This window comes from Pseudophryne corroboree, chromosome 2 (genome assembly GCF_028390025.1).
Source record: "Pseudophryne corroboree isolate aPseCor3 chromosome 2, aPseCor3.hap2, whole genome shotgun sequence".
In the NCBI taxonomy this organism is placed as follows: Eukaryota; Metazoa; Chordata; class Amphibia; order Anura; family Myobatrachidae; genus Pseudophryne; species Pseudophryne corroboree.
This window is the reverse complement of record NC_086445.1, coordinates 312,326,334-312,344,300: the sequence shown is the minus strand read 5'-3', so window position 1 is coordinate 312,344,300 and position 17,967 is coordinate 312,326,334. Positions and strand designations below refer to the sequence as shown.

Genomic DNA, 17,967 nt, shown 5'->3' with positions numbered 1-17,967 from the left:
ATTGTTATATGTCCTTTATAATATTTTTAAAAAGGTTACATAGTGATATTGTAAGCAAATAGTATAAAAACTAACAAATGGGTGTTACTCATTCTGCATTGCGTATAACATCTTAGGGAGGCAACCGCTTTAATGTACTCCATAATTTCCTTGTGAAAATCTGCAAAGCAATGACGACTGGTCATATGGTGTCCAGTTCTGTAAGGGAAAGATTACAGCATAGTGGGGCAGATGTATTGAGTCTGGAGAAGTGATAAACCAGTGATAAGTGCAAGGTGAATAATGCACCAGCCAATCAGCTCCAATATGTAAATTGGCAGTTAGGAGCTGATTGACTGGTGCATTAAAACCTTCCACTTATCACTGCTTTATCACTTCTCCAGGCTTAATACATCTGCCCACTGAGTTATTTCTAATTCAGGTAATAATGACTTACAGTTTATTTCTTTTTGTTTTCTTTGCAATACAAAACTGTTACCAGCAATGCTTTGATTTTCGTTCTAGAATTTAGAGATTAAGACGGACTCTGCAAAGGCTCTAGCTGACTCCTTAGACACAGCTGAGTCTGCTGAATTTCCTTATTTGAATACACTATTGAGGATTCTAGCAACTCGTTGCATGATGCAGGCGGTGTACTTCTGCTCTGGAATGGACAGTGATTTCCATCACTATGGTCTTGCTTCTCCTATTTACACACACTTCACCTCACCCATCAGAAGGTTTGTTTGTTACGAGAAAATACTCATGCATAGTTCTCTATTTATGTACATGGGCACATAGAGAGTATGTCATTGGAGCTGTATTGGATCTTCTCAAAGGTTTTCTAACATGCAATGGAGAGAATTCCAGTATTTCATGCAGCTAAAAATCCCAAACCAGAGAGTAGTGCCAGTTATAAAATGGTGCAGTTCCTGCCCGTAGCAACTATACACTTTCTGTCTCATTTCTTCTTTCTTAAATGCGAGTGTTTTTAAGCTTACATTGCAGTGCATTATTCTTTCTAGGTATGCCGATATAATTGTCCACAGACTTCTCGCAGTAGCTGTGGGAGCAGATTACACATACCCGGACCTTACAGACAAACATAAACTGAACGACATTTGCAAAAATATCAACTACAGACATAAAATGGCTCAGTATTCACAAAGATCATCTGTTGCCTTTCACACTCAGGTATGTACATAGCAATTTCATTTGCTATAAGATGTAATATAAATCATGAGCCTCCATTTGTTTTCTTTTGTGCTTTTAGAAAGTTGGCTAATGACCCTTTGATTAGATCTAATTAGACACTAGATCATTTTAATGTGGTGTGCATTACATCAGATCAGTACAACCAGCTAGAGGAAACGGCTGCAGACCTTGCAGCATTTTGTCTGTCCTCCTTTGACACTGCAGTGACTCAAGCAAGTAAAGCCAGAGAACAGTAGAGCAGCCGGATTTTTAAAAATGGATGGCTGCCTCCGGGCAGGGGACACAGTGGACCAATTTGGTGATCCCTGACGGGTCATGTGTTTAACCTGAGGGGGGTTCCCTGGAGAGTACAGGCCAATGAGTTCCTGCATATATCTTTTGTCAATAGAGGGTCCTCTTCGGATAGTAGGAGTGTGGACACCCTATTAGGCTGTTACTGCTATAATGACAAGCCACTGTCATTCCACTAACACAAGCAATTATGGCCTGATAGTCCAGCAACCGAAGCAACTTTTCTGGGACCATCTCTATTTTGGGAAAGTGCATCCTTTTGTTTTGTTATCAAAATTTTTATGTAATCGCTCTTTCCCTAGTTACCCGGTCTTGTTCGTTACTAGGTGACTGAGAAGTTGCATATCCTGTACTTCTTTCTCTGGGTACTGTTAAAGTGTATATTTCAGATAAAAGACAATAAATCCATAGTAAGCCTCAATTTTGTCTGCGCAAAATACCAAATAAAAAGAGACCTCCCTTTGTATTCCTTGTACTTTATAGTCTCAGGCTGCACGCTCTAGGGGTGGCAGGTAATTCTGAGAGGGCACAACTCCTTTCTCTGTCTGTGGATCAGATTCCAACCTTTAAATATATGTGGAGGGCTAACCAGGCACAGGAAGAGCTTCTGTCCCGGAAACAACATGATCCAGACTTTTAAATCGGCATGTTTTACATTTGTTGAGTATTCTCCAGGACTGGTAGTCTTTGACACGCAAACACTTCTCCAGCCAACTATTGGGCAGTATTTCTGAGGAAGGCTTACTTATATATTTGCAATTGTCACAAGTAGTCATCCTCATAACCATTTCTTTTCCTAGATTACTCCAGCCTACAGAACCTGCATAATGTGTGGTTGCTCCCTCTTCGACAGCCCATAATAGGGTTTTGGTTACTACGTTTTCTCTGCATAAGTTTTCCAAGGTGGATGTAACTACTGAAGTTCAGGCTGATGAAAATACTTTTGGCATCAGAGACATCTTAGGCATTTCTCTGCTCTTGCAAATTGCTGGTGAAAAGCCCATTATTTGTGTCCCCGCCAAGGATTATTTATTTATTTTAATTGAAATGTCTATTGGTGGGAATTACTTGAAATTGAAAGTATTACGAAAGCTGTAGTGCAAGCGCAGTTCTGCTGGAGTGGCCACTAGGGAGAGCGCTTCCACCATCTGAGCTATATGATTGATTTCCCATGTGCGAAGTGTCAGTCAATAGTGTTTCCACTGTGACCACAACCCCACAGTGGAAGAACAGGAGGAAGATTCAGTAATCGAGGCAGGAGATGAGGGAGTGGATATGTATGTTTTAGTGGTATCAATGGTGAGGAAGGGTCTAATCCTTGTGATGATGTGAAGGTACAAGTGGCAGATTTGGGAGAGGTAGGAGTTAATAATGACAACCAGGCAGAATACACAACAGAGGCGCACTAGATAGAAGCCAGTGTTTCTCTGTATTTGGTCACAACAGAGGCGAGCATACTATCAATGTGAGTTGGAGGTGCGGGGAGTCTGGAGGGAGGGAAGATGATCTGTTCAATTTTGGACATGTTGCGTTTGATAAAGCACTGAGGGCCTGATTCACTATCAAACTATAAAGAACTGTGGTGACTTGCGCCCTTCTAGCTGCTGCTTAGATCCACTCACAAGAGCACCAAACTCGTTGGAAACATAAATACAAAACAATGGAGAGCGGTCCTCAAGCGCTGCTAGATGGTCCAAATAATTCTTGATGACCTGTATATTGTTGATATGGGTGGAAGAGTACAATCAATCAATAGGTGAACACTGTACTGTAATCACTGTACAGGAACCTTTAAACTCACCATAACTCAGTGAGATGCGTTCGCATAAAGGTTTCTTTGATTGGTCGTTGTTTATCTTCCACCAATAGCCATATATAAACACATATGAAATGACACTCACCTGGGCTAAAAAGCCCTATATGCACAAAAAGGTTTCTTTTATCCACGTATTTTCCACCAAGCAGACGTGACCAAAAGTTCATAAAAACAATTTATTTTTCCATAAAAAAAGTAGTCCATAAAAACATACAAGTAAAGTAATTCTTCCTGATTTAGCTGAAAGATGTTTTGTTCCACTCTAAACCCCAAAGGTTTATAGAAGACTTTTTTAGAAGACAACACTCCTCACCATGCCATTCCCGGGACACGTATATGATGAAGTGTTTCTCCAAGATGTTTAGCAAAAAAAGCTTCAAACCGATAGGGTGAATAAGAATGGACACCAGCAATCAGGGAATCTCCAGAACACCAACGCGTTTCGGAATGCCTTCCTTCCTCAGGGTGTAGAGTCAAACAAAACACTGGGGTTTTTATACCCTATAACCTTGGTCACATGATCTCATCTGCCAATTTTATAATTAATCCCTTTAAACAGCCTCAATTCCTATCAAATATGTTCCTCTATACAATATTTACTAAACCAATATTACAAATATTCAGATTTTATACATTAGTTGATAAAACGAATGATATATCTATAGTTTTGTTCATTTTAATTTCTAAATTGGTTATATGTAAAACTTGTTAGGTATCATGAACTCCATTGCTTTCTCTATTCGTTCCATTATCAACAAACCCATTCCATCTTATCCTATTCTCCACAACTTTAAATTTACTTCATACCCATAATCCTTAGCAATACATTGTTAAAACCATTGGTTGCTCGGTTGTCATAGCAACCGCACGTTCACCGCTCCTTATATAGTTCTTAAACGTAATTCGTTAAACAACTCCGGATAGGATGTTTACGATCTGTGATCCCACTTCCGGATTCTCGCGATACGTCACTTCCTGGTTGTGAACCGCAAACACCGCGGCACATCCTAGCGACGTATAGATCCTTCCTAAACCAGAGTAGACGCGGCTGTTTTCTCTCACGATACGTCACTTCCTGGTTATGAACCGCAAGCCGGAAGGGATTGTGATAACGTGTGGAGAATAGATCACCTCATTTTCACATCATTGTTTTTATAGATTCCAATTTTTTAAAGGGTATACACTTTCGGTTTGTATGCAGTGTTCACCATAAAAGACATGATAAAAGAACTCATATTAGTACATATATTAAAACATACAAGTGCCAAATTATAACATATTAGTAAATTACCATTTACAACATAATAAGTACATATTATTTCAGCTATTAGCTATCAAAAGTACCACACGGATTAGATTCATAAGAACCATTTGGTTTCAAACTCGACATTTAAACCTTTAGGGGCCAGAGTTCTAATTTCATAAATGCTCCTCATCTCCTCCTTAGCTAGGGTTTCCTCCTTATTATTTGTTCTCCAATTAGGTTGCACTGCTTTTATTCCACAGAAACTCTTCATATGTCGGATGTTACATTCATGTTTATCTTTAAAGTGCAGTGACACATTATGCGTCTCCAATCCCTTTTTTATGTTTCTCACATGTTCAGCTAACCGGACTTTGAGCATGCGGGATGTCCTACCTATGTATTGCTTTTTACATTCACATTCCAACAGGTATATTACGTCCTTTGTATTGCACGTAATGAAATCTTTAATCGCATATGTTTTTCCTGTCTGTGTGGACACATATTCTGTAATCTTACTTGATTCACTAGTACATACACGGCACATCTGACACATTCCACATCTAAAAAAACCCTTAGATTTGTTCCTGGTCATCATCCTAGGTACAGATAGGGCACTTTTAACGATGTTATCCTTTAGATTACGTGCCTTCCGATACACAAACCGCGGGCGGTCTGAAACATAGGGTTGCAGTAAGGGGTCGTTTTTCAAAATTCCCCAATGTTTTTTTGATAATGCCTTCTATCTGTGTATACTGGCTATTATACCCCGTGATAAATGGGATATTAGTGTTACTCTTAAATCTGTCCTTCTTTTTTCCACCTTTTAACATATGATCTCTATCTAATATCAGTACATCGCCTCTTGCTTTGTCAATCATTTCTTTGTTATAACCCTTAGCTATGGTGTCTATGGTGTCTTTCAAATAGGAGGGGGTAGATTTTACATAAGGTTGTAAGGAATGATCGATATATTATATATCGAACGTGTCGTCTTTGTATACTATTATGGAAGGGTGATAGACACTCTTTGGACCAATTCTGTGACCACTTGAATTCAAACAGTGATAATATTGTTCTCACTTTCAATATCAGCCCCAATCAAGTGGAGTTTCTTGATTTAAATATATATATAGAGGAGGGGAGAATCAAGACTAAGAACTTTATTAAACCTACGGATTGTAATTCATTTATCGACTATAGTAGTAACCACCACCGGAATTGGCTTTGTGGTATTCCCACAAGCCAATTTCAACGTATTAGAAGGAATTGTACGGACCTCAATAATTTTGAGGAACAAGCTGAAACTCTTAGCAATCAGTTCATAGCTAAGGGTTATAACAAAGAAATGATTGACAAAGCAAGAGGCGATGTACTGATATTAGATAGAGATCATATGTTAAAAGGTGGAAAAAAGAAGGACAGATTTAAGAGTAACACTAATATCCCATTTATCACGGGGTATAATAGCCAGTATAGACAGATAGAAGGCATTATCAAAAAACATTGGGGAATTTTGAAAAACGACCCCTTATTGCAACCCTATGTTTCAGACCGCCCGCGGTTTGTGTATCGGAAGGCGCGTAATCTAAAGGATAACATCGTTAAAAGTGCCCTATCTGTACCTAGGATGATGACCAGGAACAAATCTAAGGGTTTTTTTAGATGTGGAATGTGTCAGATGTGCCGTGTATGTACTAGTGAATCAAGTAAGATTACAGAATATGTGTCCACACAGACAGGAAAAACATATGCGATTTAAAGATTTCATTACGTGCAATACAAAGGACGTAATATACCTGTTGGAATGTGAATGTAAAAAGCAATACATAGGTAGGACATCCCGCATGCTCAAAGTCCGGTTAGCTGAACATGTGAGAAACATAAAAAAGGGATTGGAGACGCATAATGTGTCACTGCACTTTAAAGATAAACATGAATGTAACATCCGACATATGAAGAGTTTCTGTGGAATAAAAGCAGTGCAACCTAATTGGAGAACAAATAATAAGGAGGAAACCCTAGCTAAGGAGGAGATGAGGAGCATTTATGAAATTAGAACTCTGGCCCCTAAAGGTTTAAATGTCGAGTTTGAAACCAAATGGTTCTTATGAATCTAATCCGTGTGGTACTTTTGATAGCTAATAGCTGAAATAATATGTACTTATTATGTTGTAAATGGTAATTTACTAATATGTTATAATTTGGCACTAGTATGTTTTAATATATGTACTAATATGAGTTCTTTTATCATGTCTTTTATGGTGAACACTGCATACAAACCGAAAGTGTATACCCTTTAGAAAATTGGAATCTATAAAAACAATGATGTGAAAATGAGGTGATCTATTCTCCACACGTTATCACAATCCCTTCCGGCTTGCGGTTCATAACCAGGAAGTGACGTATCGTGAGAGAAAACAGCCGCGTCTACTCTGGTTTAGGAAGGATCTATACGTCGCTAGGATGTGCCGCGGTGTTTGCGGTTCACAACCAGGAAGTGACGTATCGCGAGAATCCGGAAGTGGGATCACAGATCGTAAACATCCTATCCGGAGTTGTTTAACGAATTACGTTTAAGAACTATATAAGGAGCGGTGAACGTGCGGTTGCTATGACAACCGAGCAACCAATGGTTTTAACAATGTATTGCTAAGGATTATGGGTATGAAGTAAATTTAAAGTTGTGGAGAATAGGATAAGATGGAATGGGTTTGTTGATAATGGAACGAATAGAGAAAGCAATGGAGTTCATGATACCTAACAAGTTTTACATATAACCAATTTAGAAATTAAAATGAACAAAACTATAGATATATCATTCGTTTTATCAACTAATGTATAAAATCTGAATATTTGTAATATTGGTTTAGTAAATATTGTATAGAGGAACATATTTGATAGGAATTGAGGCTGTTTAAAGGGATTAATTATAAAATTGGCAGATGAGATCATGTGACCAAGGTTATAGGGTATAAAACCCCAGTGTTTTGTTTGACTCTACACCCTGAGGAAGGAAGGCATTCCGAAACGCGTTGGTGTTCTGGAGATTCCCTGATTGCTGGTGTCCATTCTTATTCACCCTATCGGTTTGAAGCTTTTTTTGCTAAACATCTTGGAGAAACACTTCATCATATACGTGTCCCGGGAATGGTATGGTGAGGAGTGTTGTCTCCTAAAAAAGTCTTCTATAAACCTTTGGGGTTTAGAGTGGAACAAAACATCTTTCAGCTAAATCAGGAAGAATTACTTTACTTGTATGTTTTTATGGACTACTTTTTTTATGGAAAAATAAATTGTTTTTATGAACTTTTGGTCACGTCTGCTTGGTGGAAAATACGTGGATAAAAGAAACCTTTTTGTGCATATAGGGCTTTTTAGCCCAGGTGAGTGTCATTTCATATGTGTTTATATATGGCTATTGGTGGAAGATAAACAACGACCAATCAAAGAAACCTTTATGCGAACGCATCTCACTGAGTTATGGTGAGTTTAAAGGTTCCTGTACAGTGATTACAGTACAGTGTTCACCTATTGATTGATTGTACTCTTCCACCCATATCAACAATATACAGGTCATCAAGAATTATTTGGACCATCTAGCAGCGCTTGAGGACCGCTCTCCATTGTTTTGTATTTCTGATTCACTATCGTTTGCAAATGTGAGCTTGCACGCAGTGAGCGATTATCAGCAGACTGCGCATGTGCTGTGAACGCATTGCGAGTGCGTGAAGGGTAAAATTTGATCGCACTGCGTATGCAGCCTAATTGTGAAGAGAGTGTATTTTGATTTGACATAAAGTGACAGTTTGTGTGTGGTAACATGGCGTTTGTGGGGAGGGGTTGGGAAAACACAGGCGTGTCATGGCTGTTTTTAGGGCATGTATCTGCAAATGCTGCATTCAAAAATATGGCGCCCGGTGCGACTGCCTTCTCGTTGATTTGTGTATGCCGGGGTCAACCGCAACTGTTGTTGGTGCTCATTTCTTTGCATTTGCATTGCAATTCTGCTAACGCGTACGCAGATTTGTGAATGCATCGTGGGCATCTTTTATCCTTTCTGGGCGGCTCTTCACATGCGATTTTTAGTAATAGCAGATTTCTGAAAATGGCTATCTCAGCCTCAATAGCGATCCATAGTGAATCAGGCCCTGGGACCTCTATGAAGAGTTGGTATTAGAGACACAAGAGAAGAGGAGAATGGTAGAGGGCAGAGCAGCAGAGTGAAGTGTGCTCTCCATATAAAGATGTTATTGGAGACCGTTGGTGTTACCCTATCGAGAGGAGTGCTAAGGACTGACCCTTGTAATACTCCAACAAGGAGAGGGAGAGTAGGTGAGGAGCAGAAAGTGAAAAGGAGCTGAGAAAGTAGGGGGTAAACCTGGAGGATGGTTCATAATGTCAAAAGCTGCAGAGAGGTCCAAAAGGAGGAATAGGGAGAAGTAACTCTTTTTCTTGGCAGATTAATCGTTGGTGACTTTGGTGTGGTCTCCATTAGAGACTACCCTTACTAGTTTTCCTGTATGTTGTGTGGGATTGATGGTAAGGTGCTTGACCAGTCCTTACTTCCTAAGCTTGTGATGATTTATTGGTGGTATGTATTTCCTGAAACAGATGCATTATTTCCTTTACAGCTATTCTTTAAACACAAAGGAATTCTGAATGAAGAAGGTTTCATCCTGTTTGTTAGGAAAAATGCAATTGTTGTCCTGATCCCCAAGTTTGGATTAGAAGGCACCGTGTTCTTTGAGGAGAAGGACAAAGTAAAACCTAGACTGATTTACAATGATGAAGTAAGTTGCAAGCCATTGTTTCAAGTACTGTACTTCACTATTTGTTAAACCGGAGATTTATTAAAAATAGTCAGATTTCATATTTAGCGTTAAAGAATAAAAATATTTTATCTACTTTTAGTTCTGGACCATCTTACAACAAGGCAAAGTTTGCCCATGTCCTGCTATACCTACCTTGTGGCGGGGTCACCACTCGGCTGTTGGTGGCAGCCATCCTGCATTATAAGTTGACACAATTGCATATGTCTCTTGCTTTTTCAAGGCTGGATAGAAGCGTTGTACTGCAAAATCCCCATTGCTGCTTCCCCTCTACAGTTGTATGAAATATCTCCCACATTATAAGCACCAGAACAATGTTACAATGTTTAAACATAATATGCAAAAATGTGGCCCAAGTGCTTCATAGTTGGAGTATTTTAGTACACAATACATTTTTGCATGTTTGAGTATATGTCCTTTTAAAATCTTATGTGAAATAATATTTGAAGTGTACAGTTACAATCTTTTGTATCTTTTTTTTTTTTTTTACATATTAAGTTTCCCTCGTTAACAGTGGAGGATACAACTTTCAACATGTTTGACAAAGTTAAAGTGAAAATTACTTTGGATGCATCAAACATCCAGCACCAGAAAATACGCATGGCGCTCGTAGAGCCGGAGGTCAGTTATCACCTTTTTTCTCTTACGTCCTAGAGGATGCTGGGGACTCCGTAAGGACCATGGGGGATAGACGGGCTCCGCAGGAGACATGGGCACTATTAAGAACTTTTAGTATGGGTGTGCACTGGCTCCTCCCTCTATGCCCCTCCTCCAGACTTCAGTTAGATTTTGTGCCCAGAGGAGATAAGGTGCATTACAGGGGAGCTCTCCAGAGTTTCTCTGAAAAAGAATTTTGTTAGGTTTTTTATTTTCAGGGAGCACTGCTGGCAACAGGCTCCCTGCATCGTGGGACTGAGGAGAGAGAAGCAGACCTACTTAAATGATAGGCTCTGCTTCTTAGGCTACTGGACACCATTAGCTCCAGAGGGAGTCGGAACGCAGGTCTCACCCCGCCGTTCGTCCCAGAGCCGCGCCGCCGTCCTCCTCGCAGAGCCGGAAGATAGAAGCCGGGTGAGTATAAGAAGTAAAGAAGACTTCAAGGCGGCAGAAGACTTCAGATCTTCACTGAGGTAAGTGCGCAGCGGAAACACTGCGCGCCATTGCTCCCGCACACTAAACACACGGAGCGGGCACTGATGGGTGCAGGGCGCAGGGGGGGCGCCCTGGGCAGCAATAAACCTCTGGACTGGCATATAAGGGTACATTAGGCTGCGGAGGCAGTAAATGCAGAGATCCCCTGGCCATTTTTTGTATATTGAAGCGGGACCAAAGCCCGCCGCTGGAGGGGGCGGAGCTTGATCCCTCAGCACTAACAACAGCATTTTCTCCACAGAACGCTGCAGAGAACCTGGCTCCCCGGACTCTCCCCTGCTGAACTCGGTGACAGAGGGCTGAAAAGAGGGGGGGGGGGGGGGGGGGAGGGGGGGGGAGGGGGGGGGGGGGCATGTTTAAGGCGCAGTGAGTGTATACACATTGATTATATATATAAAAAGCGCTATTTGGGTTTTATTCCAGTGTCCGTTTTCGCTGGGTGTGTGCTGGCATACTCTCTCTCTGTCTCCCCAAAGGGCCTTGTTGGGGAATTGTCCCCTTATAGATATATTCCTGTGTGTGTGGGGGTGTCGGTACGTGCGTATCGGCATGTCTGAGGCGGAAGGCTCGTCCAAGGAGGAGGTGGAACAGGTGTGTCTCCGTCGGCAACACCGACTCATGATTGGATGGACGTGGCATATGTTAAATGCAAGTGTGGCCTCATTACATAAGAGACTGGACAAAGCAGAGTCCAGGGAGAAAGCAGGGAGTCAATCCACAGATTGGACTGTGTCACAGGGCCCTTCTGGGTCTCAAAAACGTCCCCTATCCCAAATAGTAGGCACTGGTACCGACACGGATTCTGACTCCAGTGTCGACTACGATGATGCAAGATTACACCCAAGGGTGGCAAAAAGTATTCAGTGTATGATTATTGCAATAAAATATGTTTTGCATTTCACTGATGACCCCTCTGTCCCTGACACGAGGGTGCGCATGTATAAGGAAAAGAAACCTGAGGTAACCTTTCCCCCATCTCATGAGCTTAACGAGTTATTTGAAAAAGCTTGGGAAACTCCAGATAAAAAACTGCAGATTCCCAAAAGGTATCTTATGGCGTATCCTTTCCCTGCACAGGACAGGGTACGTTGGGAATCCTCTCCCAGGGTGGACAAGGCTTTAATACGCCTGTCCAAGAAGGTGGCGCTACCGTCTCCGGACACGGCAGCCCTCAAGGATCCTGCGGATCGCAGACAGGAGACTACTTTAAAGTCTATTTATGCGCATACAGGTGCTTTGCTCAGACCGGCAATAGCATCGGCATGGGTATGTAGCGCAGTTGCAGCATGGACAGATACCTTGTCAGCTGACCTTGATACCCTAGACAGGGATACCATTTTATTAACCTTAGCCCACATTAAAGACGCAGTCTTATATATGAGGGACGCTCAAAGAGACGTTGGGCTGCTGGGTTCCAGAGCCAATGCCATGGCTATTTCTGCGAGACGAGCTCTATGGACCCGCCAGTGGACGGGTGATGCAGACTCAAAGAAGCATATGGAGGTTTTACCTTACAAGGGTGAAGTGTTGTTTGGGGAGGGGCTCGCGGACCTGGTTTCCACAGCTACCGCGGGTAAATCTACCTTTTTACCTTTTGTTCCCCAACAGCAAAAGAAAACTCCACAGTATCAGATGCAGTCCTTTCGGTCGCACAAGTCCAGAAGAGGTTGGGGCTTCTCCTTCCTTGCCAGAGGTAAGGGTAGAGGAAAGAGAACACCTGCTTCGGCTATTTCCCAGGAGCAGAAGTCCTTCCCGGCTTCTACAAAATCCACCGCATGACGCTGGGGCTCCCCTAAGGGAGTCCGCACCAGTGGGGGCACGCCTTTGACTTTTCAGCCAGATCTGGGTTCTTTCAAACGTGGATCCTTGGGCGATGGAATTGTTTCCCAAGGCTACAAGCTGGAATTCGAAGAGGTGCCCCCTCGCCGATTTTTCAAGTCGGCCTTGCCAGATTCACCCCCGGAAAGGGAAGTAGTGTTAGCAGCAATTCAAAAGCTGTCTCAACAGCAAGTGATTGTCAAGGTTCCCCTGGTCCAACAGGGAAAAGGGTACTATTCAACCCTGTTCGTGGTCCCGAAGCCGGATGGTTCGGTCAGACCCATTTTAAATCTAAAATCCCTAAACCTGTACTTGAAAAAGTTCAAATTCAAGATGGAATCGCTCCGAGCTGTAATATCCAGCCTGGAAGGGAGGGATTTTATGGTGTTGCTAGACATAAAGGATGCATACCTTCATGTCCCCATATATCCCCTTCATCAGGAGTACCTGAGATTCGCTATACAGGACTGTCATTACCAGTTTCAGACGTTGTCGTTTGGGCTTTCCGTGGCCCCGAGGATTTTCACCAAGGTGATGGCAGAGATGATGGTGCTCCTGCGCAGGCAGGGAGTCACAATTATCCCATACTTGGAAGATCTCCTGATAAAGGCGAGATTGAGAGATCAATTGCTGAATAGCGTGTCGCTCTTCCTGAGAGTGCTGCAACAGCACGGTTGGATTCTCAATCTGCCAAAGTCACAATTGGTTCCAACGATTCGGCTATCATTCCTAGGCATGATTCTGGACACGGAACAAAAGAGTGTTTTTCTCCCATTGGAAAAGGCCCAGGACCTCCAGAACATGGTCAGCGACCTGCTAAAACCAAAAAGAGTGTCTGTTCATCCATGCACTCGAGTTCTGGGAAAAATGGTGGCAGCCTACGAGGCCATCCCCTTCGGCAGGTTCCATGCGAGGACATTTCAGTGGGACCTTCTGGACAAGTGGTCCGGGTCCCATCTACAAATACATCAGAAAATAACCCTGTCCCCCATGGCCAGGGGGTCTCTCCTGTGGTGGCTGCAGAGTGCTCACCTTCTAGAGGGTCGCAGGTTCGGCATTCAAGACTGGGTTCTGGTGACCACGGACGCGAGCCTCCGAGGATGGGGAGCAGTCACACAAGGAAGGAATTTTCAGGGACTATGGTCAAGCCAGGAGGCTTGTCTACACATCAACATACTGGAATTGAGGGCCATGTACAACGGCCTACGACAAGCGGAGAATCTTCTTCGCGACCTACCGGTTCTGATTCAATCAGACAACGTCACAGCCGTGGCTCATGTAAACCGCCAAGGCGGGACAAGGAGCAGAATGGCGATGGCGGAAGCCACCAGGATTCTTCGCTGGGCGGAAAATCACGTAAGCGCTCTGTCAGCTGTCTTCATTCCGGGAGTGGACAACTGGGAAGCAGACTTCCTCAGCAGACACGATCTCCATCCAGGAGAGTGGGGACTTCATCAAGAAGTTTTGCAGAGATAACAAGTCTAAGGGGAATTCCTCAAATAGACATGATGGCGTCACGCCTCAACAAGAAGCTTCGGAGGTATTGTGCCAGGTCACGGGACCCTCAGGCAGTAGCGGCGGACGCCCTGGTGACACCATGGGTATTTCAGTCGGTCTATGTGTTCCCTCATCTTCCTCTCATCTCAAAAATATTGAGAATCCTAAGACAAAAAAGAGTGCAGACAATACTCATTGTTCCAGATTGGCCTCGAAGGGCCTGGTACTCGGATCTTCAGGTAATGCTCACAGAAGATCCGTGGCCTCTTCCTCTCAGGGAGGACCTGTTACAGCAGTGGCCCTGCGTGTTCCAAGACTTACCGCGGTTACGTTTGATGGCATGGAGGTTGAATACCAAATCCTAGCTGGGAAAGGTAATCCGGAGGAAGTCATCCCTACTCTGATAAAGGCTAGGAAGGAGGTGACAGCAAAACATTATCACCGTATCTGGAGAAAGTATGTATCTTGGTGTGAAGCCAAGAATGCTCCTACGGAAGATTTCCATCTGGGCCGTTTTCTCCACTTTCTACAGACAGGAGTGGATATGGGCCTGAAGTTAGGCTCCATTAAGGTACAGATTTCGGCCCTATCTATATTTTCCAGAAGGAATTGGCTTCTCTCCCAGAAGTCCAGACGTCTGTGAAGGGAGTGCTGCACATCCAGCCCCCCTTTGTGCCCCCAGTGGCACCATGGGACCTTGACGTGGTGTTAAGTTTCCTAAAATCTCACTGGTTTGAACCTCTTCAAACGGTTGATTTAAAATTTCTCACATGGAAAGGTGGTCATGTTATTGGCCTTGGCATCTGCAAGGCGGGTGTCCGAATTGGCGGCCTTGTCCCACAAGAGCCCCTATTTGATTTTCCATGTGGATAGAGCGGAGTTGAGGACTCGTCCTCAATTTTTGCCTAAGGTGGTTTCTTCATTTCATATGAACCAACCTATTGTGGTGCCTGTGGCTACGGGGAACTTGGAGGACTCCAAGTCCCTGGATGTAGTCAGGGCCTTAAAAATTTATGTAGCCAGGACGGCTAGGGTTAGGAAAACAGAGGCTCTTTTTGTCCTGTATGCAGCCAACAAAGTTGGCGCTCCTGCTTCTAAGCAGACTATTGCTCGCTGGATCTGTAATACGATTCAGCAGGCTCATTCTACGGCTGGATTGCCGTTACCGAATTTGGTAAAGGCCCATTCCACTAGGAAGGTGGGCTCTTCTTGGGAGGCTGCCTGAGGCATCTCGGCTTTACAGCTTTGCCGAGCAGCTACATGGTCGGGTTCAAACACGTTTGCAAATTTCTACAAGTTTGATACCCTGGCCGATGAGGACCTTGCGTTTGCTCAGTCGGTGCTGCAGAGTCATCCGCACTCTCCCGCCCGGTTTGGAGCTTTGGTATAAACCCCATGGTCCTTACGGAGTCCCCAGCATCCTCTAGGACGTAAGAGAAAATAAGATTTTAAACCTACCGGTAAATCTTTTTCTCCTAGTCCGTAGAGGATGCTGGGCGCCCGTCCCTGTGCGGACTACATCAGCAAGACTTGTATATAGTTGTTGCTTACATAAGGGTTATGTTACAGTTGGAATCGGTCTTTGACTGATACTGTTTTTTGTTCATACTGTTAACTGGTTGCGTATTTTCCAGGTTATATGGTATGATGGGTGTGGGCTGGTATGAATCTTGCCCTTAGATTAACAAAATCCTTTCCTCATGTTGTCCATCTCCTCTGGGCACAGTTTCTCTAACTGAGGTCTGGAGGAGGGGCATAGAGGGAGGAGCCAGTGCACACCCATACTGAAAGTTCTTTATAGTGCCCATGTCTCCTGCGGAGCCCGTCTATACCCCATGGTCCTTACGGAGTCCCCAGCATCCTCTACGGACTAGTAGAAAAAGATTTACCAGTAGGTTTAAAATCGTATTATTTTTTATTAATCTACTATTTCTTTTCTTCATTTTTTTTTTAAACTAACCTTACAAAAGTATAGCAGTTATTACATTCTTATTTTTTGTGTGACTATTTACATAACATAGTATTGTTGGTAAGTAACTGAGGAACTCAATGGAATCCTAGAGCAGGAACTAACATAAATGGGTATTTGGGAGTTTATGAAAAAGAAGGTTTATGCATTAAGGACATAGCAAGACTGATACAATACCCAATATCGGAGCAGAGCTATAGAAGGGCGATAACGCACCCTGGACCAGCCTGCCTTCCACAAATGTGACGACATGAAGAGGGAGGCGCCTATGGTTATGCAGAACCACTCTCCTGTAGACCTGCATGAAGCTGTTCTTAGCAAGCCAAAAATAGGCAACATGTGACAGCACCGTTGCCACCCACTCAGCCTTGCATCCTGGTGGCATCACTGTTTGCACAACCCTAGTTACAGCCCTGGATAGCACAATAAGTAGTCAGAAAGGCCAGGGTGCGAAATCTGGAGCATGTAGTGGTATTTCTCAGGGACATGCAGTACCTTTGCAGGAGTCATAGGCACAAGAAAGCATGTCAAACAAGATAAATGCAAGAATAAAACTGGATGAGAGGACCTCTCACCCAAACCACTATTGGCAAACTCTTCCCAGTTTCTGTGTGCTTTTGGTCCTGTAGTAACTACTTTTGTCCAAGGCTTTTCATAGCATTAGAACATCCAAATTATAGTAAGACAAATTGTGAGGGTTACAGGATCAGGACAGAGAAGCAAGGTAAAGTATGAACAGCATTAGAAGGGATGCACAGGCTACAAATGGGACAGGAAGAACAGGTATATATAAGAGAGAGTAAAACAAAGATTGAGAGCATAAGGCTACAGTTTAAGACTCGGACAAGGATACAAATATTGCAGCACTTTAGTGTTATAGCAGACCATATATAAGCCTGTAGATAGACAATATTTTGTACAGCAGACCTAGTTAATGCAGAAGGCAGACTGATAATAAATGGCGCACAGAACAGACGTACACTTGGAAGAAAGTATACCAGAACACCTGATCCAATAGTTAAGGAGCAGACACTGAAGTACAGAGGTGCTCAGTTCAAAGCGTGACAAAATCTTATAGTATAGATTGTAAGATTGCGAGCAGGGCCTTCCTACTTCTATGTCTGTCTGTTGTTCCCCAGTTTTGTTCTACTACTGTTCCCCAGTTTTGTTCTATTACTGTTGTTCTAATTGTAAAGTGCAATGGAATATGCTGCGCTACATAAGAAACTGCTAATAAATAATAGTAGTTATGTATTTACTATGCTTATGGATAAGCTGATGCAATGTGATGCCTTTTTAATAAACTGTTTTCTTCTTCTTATAGATACCAGGTGTTACATCAAATGAGAATGACCAAAGGAAAGCAAATGGGGAACCGATATCCAAGAAGAGCAAGCCTGGAAAATAGAATTATTTCAGTTGAAACATTGCGTTTTACAGATCAAGGACATTTTACTTCATTTTATTCTTGTGGTTTTTATATTATTTAGTTTTTTAGTCCATTGGAATGTGACCATCATCTACAACTGTCTTTTCTGGGAAATGGAGCACACTTATTCGCTACTCTCTTGTTAATGTTTTTGGTATTTTGTCAATTTGAGCATAAACAAGTAGTATTGTACTTGTCATTTTAACTGGCTTCTAAATAACAAACATATTTTGTAGTACATAAAGATGCCTTTGAATACAGCATGCGTTTTTAGGTGTTATATCTTCCACAGTTACTTCTGAATATCCCAGATGAGACTCCAGTATGTCAAATTTCCCAGTAATCCTAGAGGGGAGTAACATCAGAGTGTGGTTGCACTTGGCTAGAGAACACACACTAAGGACACCGAATGATTGTAAAAGCATAGTCCTGCATGGTTCCCAATATATAATACTGATGGGAGGCTCACAGGTGACCTCAATGCACACTGATGGTATTATTGCATGAGGTGTAACTTTATGACACACAATAGGTATACTATAATGTATTGAGTTGAACATTTTGGTTCCATAGGCTATCGGAACAATATTGCCAATCTTGTGTTTCACTTTCTTGTAGCAAATACCAATCATAAAATGAGCTTCACCATAGAATACTCCCACCACTCTTGGACCCACTTGAGCCACTCATGTCTCTGGTTACTGGATAAAGCAAGTGGTTTCCTCA

The 17,967-nt window shown here is 42.6% G+C and overlaps 1 protein-coding gene across 2 annotated transcripts in view; it reads left to right on the top strand.

The window, feature by feature from the left end:
* The window catches only part of DIS3 (DIS3 homolog, exosome endoribonuclease and 3'-5' exoribonuclease), a 114,222-nt gene extending 96,720 nt beyond the window's left edge, over nucleotides 1–17,502 (top strand). For both annotated transcript variants that reach the window (XM_063952929.1, XM_063952927.1), the window contains 5 exons: nucleotides 505–719; nucleotides 1,005–1,173; nucleotides 9,179–9,337; nucleotides 9,875–9,997; nucleotides 17,137–17,502. In XM_063952929.1, the coding sequence (XP_063808999.1) occupies nucleotides 505–719; nucleotides 1,005–1,173; nucleotides 9,179–9,337; nucleotides 9,875–9,997; nucleotides 17,137–17,220 (750 nt within the window). In that variant the 3' untranslated portion in view covers nucleotides 17,221–17,502. The remainder of the gene's footprint in view (nucleotides 1–504; nucleotides 720–1,004; nucleotides 1,174–9,178; nucleotides 9,338–9,874; nucleotides 9,998–17,136) is intronic.
* Nucleotides 17,503–17,967: the final 465 nt, after the last annotated feature.